This window comes from Phoxinus phoxinus, assembly GCF_949152265.1.
Source record: "Phoxinus phoxinus genome assembly, chromosome: 17".
Lineage (NCBI taxonomy): Eukaryota > Metazoa > Chordata > Actinopteri > Cypriniformes > Leuciscidae > Phoxinus > Phoxinus phoxinus.
Genome location: NC_136892.1, coordinates 30,577,193 through 30,592,821, shown reverse-complemented (window position 1 = coordinate 30,592,821; position 15,629 = coordinate 30,577,193). Strand labels below are relative to the sequence as shown.

At 37.4% G+C, this 15,629-nt stretch overlaps 3 protein-coding genes across 8 annotated transcripts in view; 2 read left to right on the top strand and 1 right to left on the bottom strand.

Moving 5' to 3' along the window:
- The window catches only part of sema4d (sema domain, immunoglobulin domain (Ig), transmembrane domain (TM) and short cytoplasmic domain, (semaphorin) 4D), a 73,384-nt gene extending 72,366 nt beyond the window's left edge, over nucleotides 1-1,018 (top strand). For all 4 annotated transcript variants that reach the window (XM_079586406.1, XM_079586398.1, XM_079586399.1 and 1 more), the window contains one exon: nucleotides 92-1,018. In XM_079586406.1, the coding sequence (XP_079442532.1) occupies nucleotides 92-121 (30 nt within the window). In that variant the 3' untranslated portion in view covers nucleotides 122-1,018. The remainder of the gene's footprint in view (nucleotides 1-91) is intronic.
- Nucleotides 1,019-4,087: 3,069 nt separating this feature from the next.
- LOC306984749 (cyclin-dependent kinases regulatory subunit 2) lies at nucleotides 4,088-10,669 on the bottom strand. Its single transcript, XM_079586396.1, has 3 exons — nucleotides 10,347-10,669; nucleotides 9,959-10,086; nucleotides 4,088-4,833 (listed from the first exon to the last, which is right to left on the bottom strand). Exons 1-3 carry the CDS (start codon nucleotides 10,403-10,405, stop codon nucleotides 4,793-4,795), a joined length of 228 nt encoding a protein of 75 aa, XP_079442522.1. The 5' UTR covers nucleotides 10,406-10,669; the 3' UTR covers nucleotides 4,088-4,792.
- The window catches only part of shc3 (SHC (Src homology 2 domain containing) transforming protein 3), a 36,931-nt gene continuing 31,169 nt past the window's right edge, over nucleotides 9,868-15,629 (top strand). For all 3 annotated transcript variants that reach the window (XM_079586394.1, XM_079586395.1, XM_079586392.1), the window contains exons 1-2: nucleotides 9,868-10,037; nucleotides 15,069-15,121. The gene's annotated coding sequence lies outside the window, so the exon portion shown is untranslated. The remainder of the gene's footprint in view (nucleotides 10,038-15,068; nucleotides 15,122-15,629) is intronic.

Below are 15,629 nucleotides of genomic sequence, written 5' to 3'. Positions count from 1 at the left end.
GTGTATGTGTATGTGTATGTGTATGTGTATGTGTGTGTGTGTGTGTGTGTATGTGTATGTGTAGTTCATCACAGTTGTTCTTATCCTGCAGGAGAGCTGTGATGGACAGGGTGTTCTCTGAACCGGGTCATTATCGCTCATCATGGCATCGTTTTCTGGCTCCAGGGACGGACGCTTGGACGAGAGCACACACACACACACACAGACACACACACACACACACACACACACACACACACACACACACACACACACACACACACACACACACACACACACACACACACACACACTCACATCATCACACTGCTGCTGGTGTGTGGTGCTTCAGGTCCATGTTGCACACACACTCTCTCCGCGGCTCCGTGTCCGTCAGCCTGTTCCTGTTCCTCCAGATCAGAGATCCCACCGGAGAGCGTCCGGATGCCAGGCGGTTTGAGACAGTCGTGGAGGACGTCCGCAGAGAGACGGGTGCAGACAGCGAGACTGACGAACCGCTTTCTATGACGCTTCTAACCGTAGCCTTTCCGTCCTCGAGAGCAGACGACAACGGCTCATGTTGGAGAGAGCAATATCTGTGTGTATAGCCTCCTGTTGTGTTGTTGAAGTAATCCAGTGTGTTTATCTAAGCAGATTTTGAATGCGTATCAAGAAGTTGCTAGAATATATTTTTTGTCCTCCAAATTAGAGGTTGCAACCACAATAAATAATATTTCTATTATTTGTCAGAGACAATAACCGTGTTTTTGAATGTCTCGGGAGCAGTTTCACAGCCACAACTCCTGTTCCTGCTGTAGTTTTGTTCAAGATATTCTGAAGGAAACTTTGTTTGCAGAAGAAAAGAAAAGAAAAAAACACACCATGACAATTATAATAGCCTATAAAACCCATGTTCCTTAAAATACTCCATATGTCAAACCACTGATCATTCACTCTATCTTATATTAAGTTGTTTGAAAAATCAAAATGAAGTTTTATGGATCCTCTCCATATGAAGGTCAATGGCGTCCTCATCGTGACCTCTGACCTCAGAGACCAGCGTATGATCTTCAAGAGTGTGTGTGAAGACTGTTAACTGACCCACACAATCAGCTGCCAATGAAAGGCACATTAATCAATCCCTGCACTGCTGATCCAGACGGGTGACCTCTGTAGACACTGACACACACACACACACACACACTTAACAGCCTATTAAAATCACTCTTCACCTCTGAACACATAAACAGCGCGGCTTTGCGAAGGTGAAGTCTCAGTTTTTACTGGTTAACATTCAACCATCCTCATAAAAACTGTGGATATTATACAAACTGGTTTAATTTAAGCTTTTAAATCGCATTTTATAGATCAGCCAGCAATGATTTGAAAACTTGCAGTGTCCTCAAGTGATGTTCAGAGCGGATATGTGCTTTTATGACCATACAAGTTTGATTAAATCAAAATATAGGGAAAATATAACATTAAACTTGGTTATGGTATTTATCTGACAAAATCATTTGGCAAAAAGGGCAAAATACAGTTACAGGTTTTATTTTACAATACAAAACAAACAAACAAAAACTTGTAGAAAAGCATAAAGCTCCAAGGAAAAAGCATTCATTGACCACAACATACTCGGTTATTCATATTTTGTTGGTCTCTTTTGTTTTTGCATGTTCATATATATTTTTTTTCTATGACAGTCTGGCCAAAGATGATGTCAACAAAATTTGCTTTGTCGATGCATTATTATCACAAATAAAACAATTGACTTCAAGCACAACTACTCAATACTTACAAAATCTTGAACACATTTTTGAATAATATTTGAATCAATGTTTATAGGCCAGACACCGCTTTCGGACGCTGCATGCAACACTTTAGACAGTATTATGCTACTGTTGTCAAAAAATCATTTAATAATTCATTAAATTCCACAAGATTCTTAAATGCAGTCATTTAAAAACATAACCCTTTCCTAGTGTGAGCAAATAAAACCAGTGTGTGCTTTTATATTGTGGTTTGTTTGAGACTTTATTGATTTATTTCCAGGATGAAATTTGACCTGGACTTGAGAATTTCACCCTAAGGGGCTTTAAATGCTCCCCTGAACACACTGTTTTCAACAGGATGAAGATCTAATTCAATTATTTTAATCATTTAAATCACATTTGATAGATCAGCAACCACTGTTTTGAAAATTAGCATCCATATCATTACCGTATTAGTTGTCAAACATGCTTTAAACGCACATTCTCAAGATGCATCTCAGAAAGTTTCCCCACAAGATTTTTTAAACGCATTCATTTTAAAACAGGAACTTTGCTATGCGAGTAAATGTTGAGTGGTTTTATATTGTGGTTTTCAGACTTTCACCTCCTCCTATATTCATCAGGATCATATTTTGCCACATACAGGATGTGGTGGCCTCAGAAACAGGAAGTGAGAGAGATCCAGCCACAGGTGAGGGAATTAATGTCATGTGTATCATTCAATTAAATAAACTTAATAAGCATCTGTAAGTTGATCAGTCATGATCCACCACAGCTTTATTATCACTGAACCCGATGAACAGGCCTGTTTAGAGCCCAAAACTAGAGGCTTTTGTCATTTTGACCCCGATTGAAGTCTTGACCCATTTGTGCCCAAATTTTTCTGAATGGTTTCATGCATATAGTCGTGTTAATAGTGTCCTATATGAACATATTCTGTATTTATTTTCCCCAGGTTTTTGTTTTTCTTCTTGAAAATTGTATTTGAATGTGCGAATATGTTGTATGCACTCCCTCAATGTAAAATATGAATAGGAGGAGAACATTTGGCATCATGGAAGAGGGTTTGCCTTCGCCATGCTTCCTGGAAGTAAGGGTATGAAGTTGACAGCCTCATGTGACAGGAAGGAAGTGAATACCTTTTTTTTTCTCTCCTTGAAATCCTTTACTTGGTTCTTTGCATGCATGTCATTGAGACATTAAACATGGATAACATCTAGTAAAATACTTACAAAAGGAAAATGACAACTATACACTGCGGCAACTATAGTTGCCGGGGGGCTTAATATGTATCAGGTAAAGCCAGAAAAAGTCTGGATATTTAGCAGCAACTTTCACTCAAATCTTTTATATCTGCTTTAGCTTTGAAAAAAAAAAACTAGACTCCTGTCATCAATACTAAAAACAACACTAATAGAAATCTGATAAAAGACACTGTGAGAGAAAAATCTGTATAAATGATGACCGTTTATATACAGTAACCCAAAGCTATTACTGTTAGCTACTGTAATGGTTCAGTCTGACCAAATAATGACAAATGTAAAAGGTAACTAATTAAACTATTCATCGTTTTTACCAACAAATATAATTTCCTTTAATAAATTAAACAATATCCCAACTGCCCCAATCTACCACCACCACCACCATCATCATCATCATCATCATCATATCCACTGCCTCAATGCCTGTGTTTGTAAACCCAGATAACAGGGAACGTTCTCAGAACTTCCATAACGTTTCTCTCAAAGTTCTGAACAAACATTCCACCAGTAACATTAATAGAACGTTTGGTCAGTTATTAATGTTCTCAAAATGCTAGCACAAAAACATTATTTATAGCATAGGCCTAAATCGTTTTGTTGTGGTTTGACGTTCGTCTAATGTTTTTAAATGTTTCAGAATGTTAAGAGAACATTCAAAAGTAACGTTTCCATGTTTGCAAAATTCTAAAATGGAATGTTTCCAAAATAGCGTTACCTTTAGAACGTTATCGAAACATAGACAGAGTGATCTGTAAAATCACTCGACTGGGAAACTGAGGTGGAGCTTTTATACCACACAAAACATGGCACTAACACTAGCTAAATAAAATGCATTTGACTTACAAATTGGTAACACATTTGTATTTTATTATTGTAGCCTATTATAAATTGCATTTTACTATGTTCTTATCTTATTTAAAGTACCAAATGAGGCATACAACATGAATGTTTTATACTAAAAAGGGTTAGCTAAATATGTTCTTCGAATGAAACGGCTGTTCTTTAACAATTAAGCTAAATATTTAAAATATTGATATTCAAAACGAACCATTGCATTAGTTGCGATGTGGTGCCATCGTGTGGTGAGAGTTGAGTTGTGCTGAGAGGAACTACACAGAAAACAGGCACGAGGCGGCATTTTAATTTTATTATAAAGAGCAGCAAGAATATAAAAAAGCATAATTCTATTCTTTTTGAAAAGTAATGTTGTGATAAAAGGTATAAACTTGTTCTTTTCTCAGTAAAACCCCCGTTTTCAAGCGCAGTTGCTGATAGTGCTAGAACTAGCCTACTTTGTAAACAGATGGTTCAAATTTTGTATCGTAATTTAAACATGACCAAGCTCTTTTACAGTATACACTTGCCTTCCCTTAACAATTAACGGAAACTAAGAATCTTCATTTAGATACACACAAATTATTTCCCTTTAGCATGTACAGTACATCTTTTTATCCCCCCCCAAATATTTAGCATTGTCCTTTAGCTCAGCCATAAAAACACTGATTTAGGTTTCTAAACACTGATGATGCATCACAGACTTTTATTCAACACACAAAGGTTTGGCTTCACCCATTGAGGCACTTGGGTCACATGCTTCTTTTCTTTTCTTTTTTAGTTAAGAGCCCTTGAATTTTTACTGAAAATTTCCCATAATCCCTTGATTCTGTCCAAGCATAAATCGTGGTCAAAGGAGTCCAGAAACGAGGTGAAGTTCTCCAGTATTCACTGAATATCACATTTAACCACAGGAATGTTCCAGAGGAGCAGGCGACACTGTCATTATTTTGGTAGAGGTCTTCTAAACAGCAGAATATGCGGTTCTGGAAAAATAAATACAAAAGCAAATGTTATATATCTTTGATTTATTTGATCAAAACTTAATGGATAGTTCACCCTAAAATGGAAACTCTTTCATTAATTACTTACCGAACCACGTTCCAAACCCAGTAATAGTTTCGTTCATCTTCAAAACACAAATGAAGATCTTTTTAATGAAATCTGAGAGTTTTCAGTCCCTCCATTGACAGCTGCGCAACTACCACTCTGGTGCTTCAAAAAGTTCATAAAAAGATCGTAAAACTAATCCATAGAAATTGAGCGGTTTAATTGAGTGGTTTTTCTTAAGAGACTTGATTACTTTATGATGAACAGATTGAATTTAGGCTTTTATTCACATATAAACATTGATCAGAAGCTCAACTGAACCTGCTTGGCGTACGAGAACAAACCTCATTGGTTCTTGCTGATGCTCAAGCGTGATGCGTAACACGAGAACGAACCTCATTGGTTCTTGCTGAAGATCAAACGTGATGCGTAACACAAGGATGAACCTCATTGGTTCTTGCTGAAGCTCAAACGTGAGGCGTAACACGAGAATGAACCTCATTGGCTCTTGCTGAAGCTCAAGCGTGATGCGTAACACGAGAATGAACCTCATTGGCTCTTGCTGAAGCTCAAACGTGATGCGTAACACGAGAATGAACCTCATTGGTTCTTGCTGAAGCTCAAGCGTGATGCGTAACACAAGAACGAACCTCATTGGCTCTTGCTGAAGCTCAAACGTGATGCGTAACACGAGAATGAACCTCATTGGTTCTTGCTGAAGCTCAAGCGTGATGCGTAACACGAGAACGAACCTCATTGGCTCTTGCTGAAGCTCAAACGTGATGCGTAACACGAGAATGAACCTCATTGGCTCTTGCTGAAGCTCAAACGTGATGCGTAACACGAGAACGAACCTCATTGGCTCTTGCTGAAGCTCAAGCGTGATGCGTAACACGAGAACGAACCTCATTGGCTCTTGCTGAAGCTCAAACGTGATGCGTAACAGGAGAATGAACCTCATTGGTTCTTGCACTGCAAAAAATACTTTCTTAATTAGTATTTTTGTTTTGTTTCCAGTCCAAATATCTAAAAATTCTTAAACCAAGAAGCGTTTACTAGAGAAGTAAAATGACATAAGAAATTCTATTTTGTTTTAAGATAAAAAGAAAGTAATTTAAGTAATTTTTACTTAAAACGAGCAAAATTATCTGCCAATGGGGTAAGCAAAAAATTCTTGGTTTCCATTTGAATGAAGATTTTTTTTTCTTGTTTTCCATTCGAATTCAGATTTTTTTGCTTACCCCATTGGCAGATAATTTTGCTTGTTTTAAGCAAAAATTACTTAAATTACTTTCTTTTTATATTAAAACAAAATATAATTTCTAATGTCATTTTACTTCTCTAGTAAATGCTTCTTGATTTAATAATTTTTAGATATTTGGACTGGAAACAAAACAAAAATACTAAGTAAGAAAAGCATTTTTTGCAGTGTGCTGAAGCTCAAGCGTGATGCGTAACACGAGAACGAACCTCATTGGTTCTTGCTGAAGCTCAAGCGTGATGCGTAACACAAGAACGAACCTCATTGGTTCTTGCTGAAGCTCAAACGTGATGCGTAACACGAGAACGAACCTCATTGGCTCTTGCTGAAGCTCAAGCGTGATGCGTAACACGAGAACGAACCTCATTGGCTCTTGCTGAAGCTCAAACGTGATGCGTAACACGAGAAAGAACCTCATTGGCTCTTGCTGAAGCTCAAACGTGATGCGTAACACGAGAACGAACCTCATTGGCTCTTGCTGAAGCTCAAGCGTGATGCGTAACACGAGAACGAACCTCATTGGCTCTTGCTGAAGCTCAAACGTGATGCGTAACACGAGAACGAACCACATTGGCTCTTGCTGAAGCTCAAACGTGATGCGTAACACGAGGATGAACCTCATTGGTTCTTGCTGAAGCTCAAGCGTGATGCGTAACACGAGAACGAACCTCATTGGCTCTTGCTGAAGCTCAAACGTGATGCGTAACACGAGAAAGAACCTCATTGGCTCTTGCTGAAGCTCAAGCGTGATGCGTAACACGAGAACGAACCTCATTGGCTCTTGCTGAAGCTCAAGCGTGATGCGTAACACGAGAACGAACCTCATTGGCTCTTGCTGAAGCTCAAACGTGATGCGTAACACGAGAAAGAACCTCATTGGCTCTTGCTGAAGCTCAAGCGTGATGCGTAACACGAGAACGAACCTCATTGGTTCTTGCTGAAGCTCAAGTGTGATGCATAACACGAGAACGAACCTCATTGGTTCTTGCTGAAGCTCAAACGTGATGCGTAACACGAGAAAGAACCTCATTGGCTCTTGCTGAAGCTCAAGCGTGATGCGTAACACGAGAACGAACCTCATTGGTTCTTGCTGAAGCTCAAGTGTGATGCGTAACACGAGAACGAACCTCATTGGCTCTTGCTGAAGCTCAAGCGTGATGCGTAACACGAGAACGAACCTCATTGGCTCTTGCTGAAGCTCAAACGTGATGCGTAACACGAGAAAGAACCTCATTGGCTCTTGCTGAAGCTCAAGCGTGATGCGTAACACGAGAACGAACCTCATTGGCTCTTGCTGAAGCTCAAACGTGATGCGTAACACGAGAACGAACCTCATTGGTTCTCGCACATCAATGCTTGAGTTTCCGTTTACCACAACTAATGTGTGAGTTGAATGTTTATATGTAAACAAAAGCCTAAATTCAATCTGTTCATCATAAACCGATCGTGTCTTTTCAGAAATTAACTTAACCGCTCGATTCATACGGATTAGTTTTACGTTCTCTTTATGAACTTTTTGAAGCGTCAAAGTAGGGCTGGGCGATAAAACGATAACGATAATTATCGCGATATAATTTTTCTCGATAAAACGATATCAAGAGTTCGATAAATGTTCGATAATATTTTTGCGCCAAAAGCGGAACGAATCTCATTTGAACCGCGCGCGCCACACGGACCGTTTATCCGCTCGGCTCAAAGTCCAAACGGCAGCGCAGCGCGAGCTCATTCGAGCAGACGCGTTTACTCTGATCGCTCTCGGTCACTAGATCCAGTGAGAGCGCTTGAATTCAGCGAGGAACACAAATGTCTCAGTGATTTAAACCAGTTTAAAGGCAGATGAAACAGCGCTGACGAACAGGAGAAGCACTGTGCGCAACGATACAGTCAGAAGCTTCTCCGTCTAAGTTACACATTCCCATCATTTACCACGGATTTAACGTTACTGTAACGTTAGCCTAGTAATATTAACTGCACCATGAAATGTGGGATATATATATATATATATTGAATTGTATAATATTATTAATGTAGACAACGTATTAAAGGACTAATGGAATATAATTAGTTTTTGCATAATTATGTATTTAGGCTACTGGTTTTCATAAATACCATAGAAACCATAAAGTTACATTTTATCTGTGGTTATCATGATCTAAATGCATGATGCTGGATGACCAATGGTTAATTTTAATAAAACTAAAGAATATTACATTTTACCAAATAAAAATAATGTTGTTACTTTTTTTTAACAGATGTTACTGTTTTTGTTAATGAACATAAATTGTATAAAGTAAATCTGCATCCTAACTCAAGCTAATACTACTGAAATAAAGATATTTATTTTGTTAAGGAAAAATGACAAATGTTTGAATGTTCTACCTCGGATTTGTGAATGTTCCCCTGTTTGGCAAGTGTTTGTCATGATATGTTCTGACAATAAAGAGTAGTTTAAAAACACAACGCTCTGGTTTCTACAGCTTTCACTTAGGAGTACAAATCTGTCTTTAAACTTGAAATAAATAAAGATTTGACATTTATCGATAATTATCGATATCGACTGATATAAAAAAAAATATATCGTGATATTTTTTTTTGGCCATATCGCCCAGCCCTACGTCAAAGTGTTAGTTGCGTAGCTGTCATCGGAGGGCCAGAAATCTCTCAGATTTCATCAAAAAGATCTTCATTTGTGTTCTGAAGATGAACAAAAGTCTTACGGGTTGAGAACGACATGAGGGCGAGTAATTAATGAAGGAGTTTTCATTTTAGGGTGAACTATCCCTTTAAGTAGATCCCTTAAAGGGTTAGTTTACCCAAAAATGAAAACTCCTTCATTAATTACTCGCCCTCATGTCGTCCCAAGCCCGTAAGACCTCCGTTCATCTTCAGAACACAGTTTAAGATATTTTAGATTTAGTCCGAGAGCTTTCTGTCCCTCCATTGAAACTGTATATACAGTATACTGTCCATGTCCATAAAGGTAATATAAACATCATCAAAGTAGTCCATGTGACATCAGTGGGTTAGTTAGAAGTTTTTGAAGCATTGAAAATACATTTTTGTCCAAAAATAACAAAAACTACGACTTTATTCAGCATTGTATTCTCTTCCGGGTCTGTTGTCAATCCGCGTTCACGACTCCGCAGTGACGCTGCTGACGTAAGACGCTGATGACGTGTTATCTGGTGCGCCCGAGCTTCGTTTACAGTCTGAGGGAGACGCACGATGTAAACAAAACAATCTTCGCAAACATGTCAGGAAGACTTGCATTTTTTTGCCCATCCATATTTATTTGAACCCGAATACTACACGGACGAGATAACACGTCATCAGCGTCTTACGTCAGCAGCGTCACTGCGGAGTCGTGAACGCGGATTGACAACAGACCCGGAAGAGAATACAATGCTGAATAAAGTCGTAGTTTTTGTTATTTTTGGACAAAAATGTATTTTCGATCCTTCAAAAATGTCTAACTAACCCACTGATGTCACATGGACTACTTTGATGATGTCTTTATTACCTTTCTGGACATGGACAGTATACCGTACATACATTTTCAATGGAGGGACAGGAAGCTCTCGGACTAAATCTAAAATATCTTAAACTGTGTTCCGAAGATGAACGACATGAGGGTGAGTCATTAATGACATAATTTTCATTTTTGGGTGAACTAACCCTTTAAGTAACAGAATTGAGGTAAATGGCTCTTGAGATCACATGGTCAGAGATCAGCTGACTCCGGATCAGAGCAAACACACACACCTCTGCACTGATAAATGTGTGTGTGTTTGTATACAGACCTGGTTCATGGATCATGTAATGCACCCATCCCAGTGACTGCTGCACACCCAGCCTCCTCCACTCATCCTCCGACATCAGGTGAGATTTGGGCACTTGTTTGGCCAGTTCTCGCGGTAACACCACATGTCTGCCAGCACAAATGACAACATTCAAATAACAAATACCGTGAATGACATGAACATGCCGCTTGAAAAGTGAAGTCACAAGTCGAAAAGCACAATCAAATCCACAGCTTTGTGTATATGTTAAAACATGCCGCTCAAATGTATTACCTAACTTTATCAAGCAATTCAGAAGGAGCAAGTTCAACACTGTTGTGAAATGAATTGAATGATATTTAAACAAACACGCCGCAACGAGGCCTCGAAGCAGTTCAAACCTCCTTACCTGTATTCATAGTGTTCATCTGTGTATTTATCCGAGTAGTAGATCTGTTTATGAGCCATATTAGATTGATAAATGTAGACTGCTATGACAATATTCGGACTTATTGAACCGTGAAAGAAGGATTCGATCAAACTCACAACTTTGTAACAAATTTAACCGATACAGTTTTAAACCCGAAACTCAACTGCAGCAGCCGCTTCTGATTGGCTGAGAGAGGTCATGTGGTTTTAGCCAGCGTGACCACGTCGAAATGGCGGGGGCGTAGGAAAGGGCGGGCGGTTGTCCTGGAAACAGATCAGCGATGACGATGAGCTAGATTGTGAAAATTGATTAGAATATGCGTCTGTAAATATAGAAATGTTGCTTTTTTTTTTTTGCCTCAGAAACCCGCCAAAGGTAAAGTGTGCAGCATTATCATGCTATTGTGACCCATGCTCGATGGTACAGAGTTAGAGAGCTTAAAACCTTAAACGTTTAGGGAAATTTGTTATCTATCTATCGTTATCTATCTAATTTTTAATCTAACTTATCGTCGAAAGAACACACAGTGTTTATTACATCATATAATTTACAGTTCTTGATCTTAATTTGATCAAACAAAGACATTTAATAAAAAAAAGTTAAGATGGTTGAGACTTGATGAAAATTTAATTAGCTAAGTTAACTACCTCAAATTAGTGTGTTTAAGAAACAAAACAAAAGTATAATCTTACATAAAAGTTTGTAAATGTATATATTTGTGTTTATGCATGTATGGCCTACACATTATATATTTACAAACTTTTATGATATCATGCAATTATTTTTGACAGCACTAATAATTTACAAGTGAACTAGTTGAGAGTCTCCTGCAATAAAATGCCTAACTAGAAGTTATACAACAATTCATCATTTTATATACTTATTTATACACTCATTTTTTATGAAGTCATAAGATAAAAAATATATGAATCGGTCACAGCACAAGACTATTTAGTGAGCTGCAAAAAGACAAAAGGGTGATTTTTAAAATGGTTGAAAACTTGCTAATGCTAAAAAAAATGTTCACTCTCTTTCATTTATAAAAATAAAAATTAACCAAAACCTTGATTTAGAATTTTATGTCCATATTATGTGTCAACCAACGTTACCCATGTACAGTTCACAATATGTCACTTCTAAATAAGAGTAACACAACCCGAAATCTAATACTTTCCTTCTGTATAGTATCCAAAAAAAAAGTACGCCAACAGAGTAGTAGCCTATGTCTGATTTCACAGAACTCATAACACGGTAGACAGAAAGTATCCGGATGATACTTCCGGTGAGATTCTGAAGTGTGCTTACGATAGACTCTTTACAGTCCCATGAGGCCACGGGAGAGGGTTTATGAATGGCAGTGAAGCGACACAACTGACCCTGGTGGGTCACATGACAGTAAGTTACGCATTCATACTACCCATATTAAAGGTTGGGTAGGTAAGAATTGTCTAAAGAACTTTTTTTCAAATTGGCTTAAACTGTCTTTATATACCAATACATAATTAAAATGTAAGTACTTTGAAAAAGAGAGTATAAAAATTGAGTGACTATAGTGTATTTAATCTTCAAAAAACACAGCTCATTAATTCCTACCGGGACGAAACAAGTGATTGGCTTGCGCGACTGTCACTCTCCGTCGCCATGACTACCGCCGCTATTACTGACTCTGCCCACGTGCGCGCAGTCGCGCACCCGTTTTTAGGTGGGAGTGAATGGAATTAATAAACTGTGTTTATTGAAGATTAAATACACTAGAGTCACTCAGTTTTTTATACTCTCTGTTTCACAGTACTTGCATTTTAATTATGTATTGGTATATAAAGACAGTTTAAGCCAATTTGAAAAAAAGTTTTTTTAGACAATTCTGACCTACCCTACCTTTAATAGAGCTTACTTTTTAAATATAGTATAGTAAATTTAAATATAGTACCTATTCGAACACTATACTATTTCAGACGCAGCTTTAGTGTACACTACACTGTAAAATCTAACATTGTTCTTACTAAGACTTTTTTAGTTAACTTTACTTAATGTCCAATAATTTGTTGATCTTACCTAAAATAATTTTGTAATCTGTTCTGTTTGCATGCTATGTCTTTGTTACTCAGAAAACCCAAGTAACCTTTACTTGACTGGTTTGAGTACCATTTTGCCAAAGCAAAAAAAAAAACAGGCGGGGCAAATGGTTTTTGAGGCGGGGCAATTCTTTTCACTTATTTCTTCCACTTCTGCAGTCATCATTCATTTTCCAGTCACCTGGAATGTTATTGTCAATAAAACAAACATTTTTGGGGGAACGTCACATAAGTTGACTTCATAAATTCATGTTGATATCCAAACATTTCTCACCGTTAGTGTGATTAGTGTTCCCTTTGGTTGGGCATTTGGAACGTCATTTATATTATTGTAATTTTCTTCCGATTGATGCAACATGAAATCGCAGTTATTAGATTTCAAAGGAAGTTAAGTAATAAATATTATATATATTTATAATTAAATTATTTCCATGTTTTGAATTAACGTATTAATGATATGTAACATAACTTTAATGTATAATAATGATCTTTTAACATTTTATTGCTAACACTTATGGCATAAACTTTTAATTGGGTTGATATAATCCCTCTATATTTGTGACAATATCTTGCCATTTTTCTTGAGTCACACACAGACTTCAACATTCAGCATGCAAACCACAACAATCAATGGTAACAAGCTTTTTAAAAAAAAAAAATTAATTAGACCATTACAATTTTATTTGCTGTCTCTTGTCAGTATAACCAACGATAGCAAATAAAATTGTAATGGTAAAATAAAGCCAAAAAAAGTCAAACAAAGCAATTAATTGATTCATGCCGCAATGCACTATGAGAGTACACTTCCTCAGAACACAGATAGAATTAAGTTGACACAACTTAAAAAATTAAAAAAGTTATGCTTACTTAATTAAATTAAGGCAACGAGTTTGCACAATTTAATTAAGTTGTATTTTTTACGGTGTATAGAGTGCATTAATGGCCATCCCTTTTTTCAGCGGCAAGTTTTTTTTGTTTTTGTTTTTTTCATAGGGATTTTTAAATATTCTGTTAAAGAGTTAAAAGCCATGAACCACAAGTATAATCACAACACTTCAAACTGATTTGAAGGAAAAAAGTTTTTAAAAAATCGGATAAAAAGACAAAGGTACAATGTGTACTTAATGATTTTAGTGAGGGAAAGAACTACAATCCCATGAAGCATTGTGAACAGCATAATCGAATAAAAAAATATGGAAAAATATAAAAAAGTGTAGGGATACTCAATTACGTCATTCATTCGCACTGCTTCATTGGAGTGGGCGGAGCTAAAGAGCTATTTTGACGCATGTTAGCACTCTCTGATTGGTGGAATTTTCCAGTACAGCATTATGGGTAATGTAGTTTATCATCAGAAACACGATTATTTTAAAAAACTAAGCTGAAGTAATTTGGGCTGACGGCTTCAGCAGAAGCAAAAACCACCGATTAACAACGTCGTAGCTCACAGTACGGCTGTCTTTAAACGTTTATAAGTTATCGTTCAAAATCTATTTCTTTATGGAGAAAATTAATGGAGTTTTTACTTCCGGAACCGGACCGTTACACTCTATAGGTCTGTGCCAGTGCAGCTGCTTGAGATGAGTATTTCATCTTCACACTCCTAAATGCAGCAGAATTGAAAAACATGAATCAATATTGTTCATGATTCATAGTGACTCACACTCGGGTATTTGCATTATAGATTGTTTGCACAAAAACAAATGTTTATCTTATGTAGTGGTATCCTAGTAACACCTGAATTCCATCTTCCTGCAGAAACACATGTAGTGGCATGTACACCAGAATATGCGGTGCTACACCGGAAAACACTCACTCACAGCAGCCAATGGCATCCACCGGATGTGAGCTGCCAATCACTATGGCCGGCCCCCTCACCTCATTCCTGTTGCTATGCTGTCTTTGAAACTATGGTTACAGTAAAGGTTCCTGTAGGCAGCGTCTCTCTCTCTCTGTATGGACTTATCGCATGTGTCTGGATGCATTCGCAACGCAAATGCTGTGCAGTGTTACACTGAAATTTAATCTCTGCATATATATGTTGTGGATATTACTTATTTAATCTGTATTTACATTGTTCTACATATGCACATCAACATTTTTAGGGATCACAAGCGTAGTATTATAAACGTACAATGTGGTTAAACAAATGCTCCTAGGTCGCTAAACCTCACTATTAGTCACTGGGCTAAAATTGGTCTTGTTTTAGCCTGCGTTTAAGAGTGACGTACCTGATGTGTGTCCCAACAGACATGTGATGTGATTTTTGGACTTTGAAAAGGAAAGCCTTCTGTGTTCTCTGTCTCTGTCTCTTCTAGTTTCTATACTTCCTGCTGTTTTAATGAGCATGTGTAGGAGTGAACCCGACACACTTCAGTCACGACTATGAAGATCACACACACACACACACACACACACACACACACACACACACACACACACACACACACACACACACACACACACACACACACACGTGCGCAGTCCACCACCCACCATCTCTTCTCTCTCTATGTGTATAAATATAAACATGTAGAATGTCTAAAGCGCAATACATACATTTACAGTGAAGCCGTTTCATTTCCTATTTGTTTGTAATATATTTTCTGTATTTTTCATGCTTCAGGACGTTCAGGTGTGTTATGAGAGGAAGATAAACCCGATGAACTCTTTTCCACGGTGAGTAAACTGCCTGAGAACCTGTGTGGTGTTCAGAGAGATAGATGTGATGCAGATAGACACATCAAATCCTGATCCAGACAGATGTGCTCAACTGGAGCTCGTTCATTATTCAAGGTTATTGACCAGCTTTTTAATTATATTGAATATTGAAAGTCAGCATGAAGTAATTGAACCCCCTTTATTTTATTTCAATACATGTTCTTGGGTCTTATTTTTCTTTAATAAGTGCACATTATTCCAACAAATGCTCTTATGTGACTTCATTCTGGAAGTATTTTCAAATAAAAATTTAAGTCCTGTCCTACATTTTAATAAAGTGCATCAGTGAACTCTTTTTCAGCACGGTTTATTCATTTTAAAATAATCTGTTAAATAGTTTTAAGCCATGAACTGAACCAAACCAACCAGGTTTGAGGTGAATCACAACATTACTTTGATTTGAAGCAAGAAAGTCTTTGAAAGTCTGACAAAAAGACAAAGACACAAGACTGTACTTAACGCTTTA

Excerpts from the sequence above, each read along its gene's own strand:
- LOC306984749 (XM_079586396.1), bottom strand. The coding sequence starts at position 10,405 with ATGGCTCATAAACAGATCTACTACTCGGATAAATACACAGATGAACAC. Across the intron at positions 10,087-10,346 it reads GATGAACACTATGAATACAG|ACATGTGGTGTTACCGCGAG; the intron begins GTAAGGAGGTTT and ends TTGTGCTGGCAG. Across the intron at positions 4,834-9,958 it reads TTACATGATCCATGAACCAG|AACCGCATATTCTGCTGTTT; the intron begins GTCTGTATACAA and ends TTATTTTTCCAG.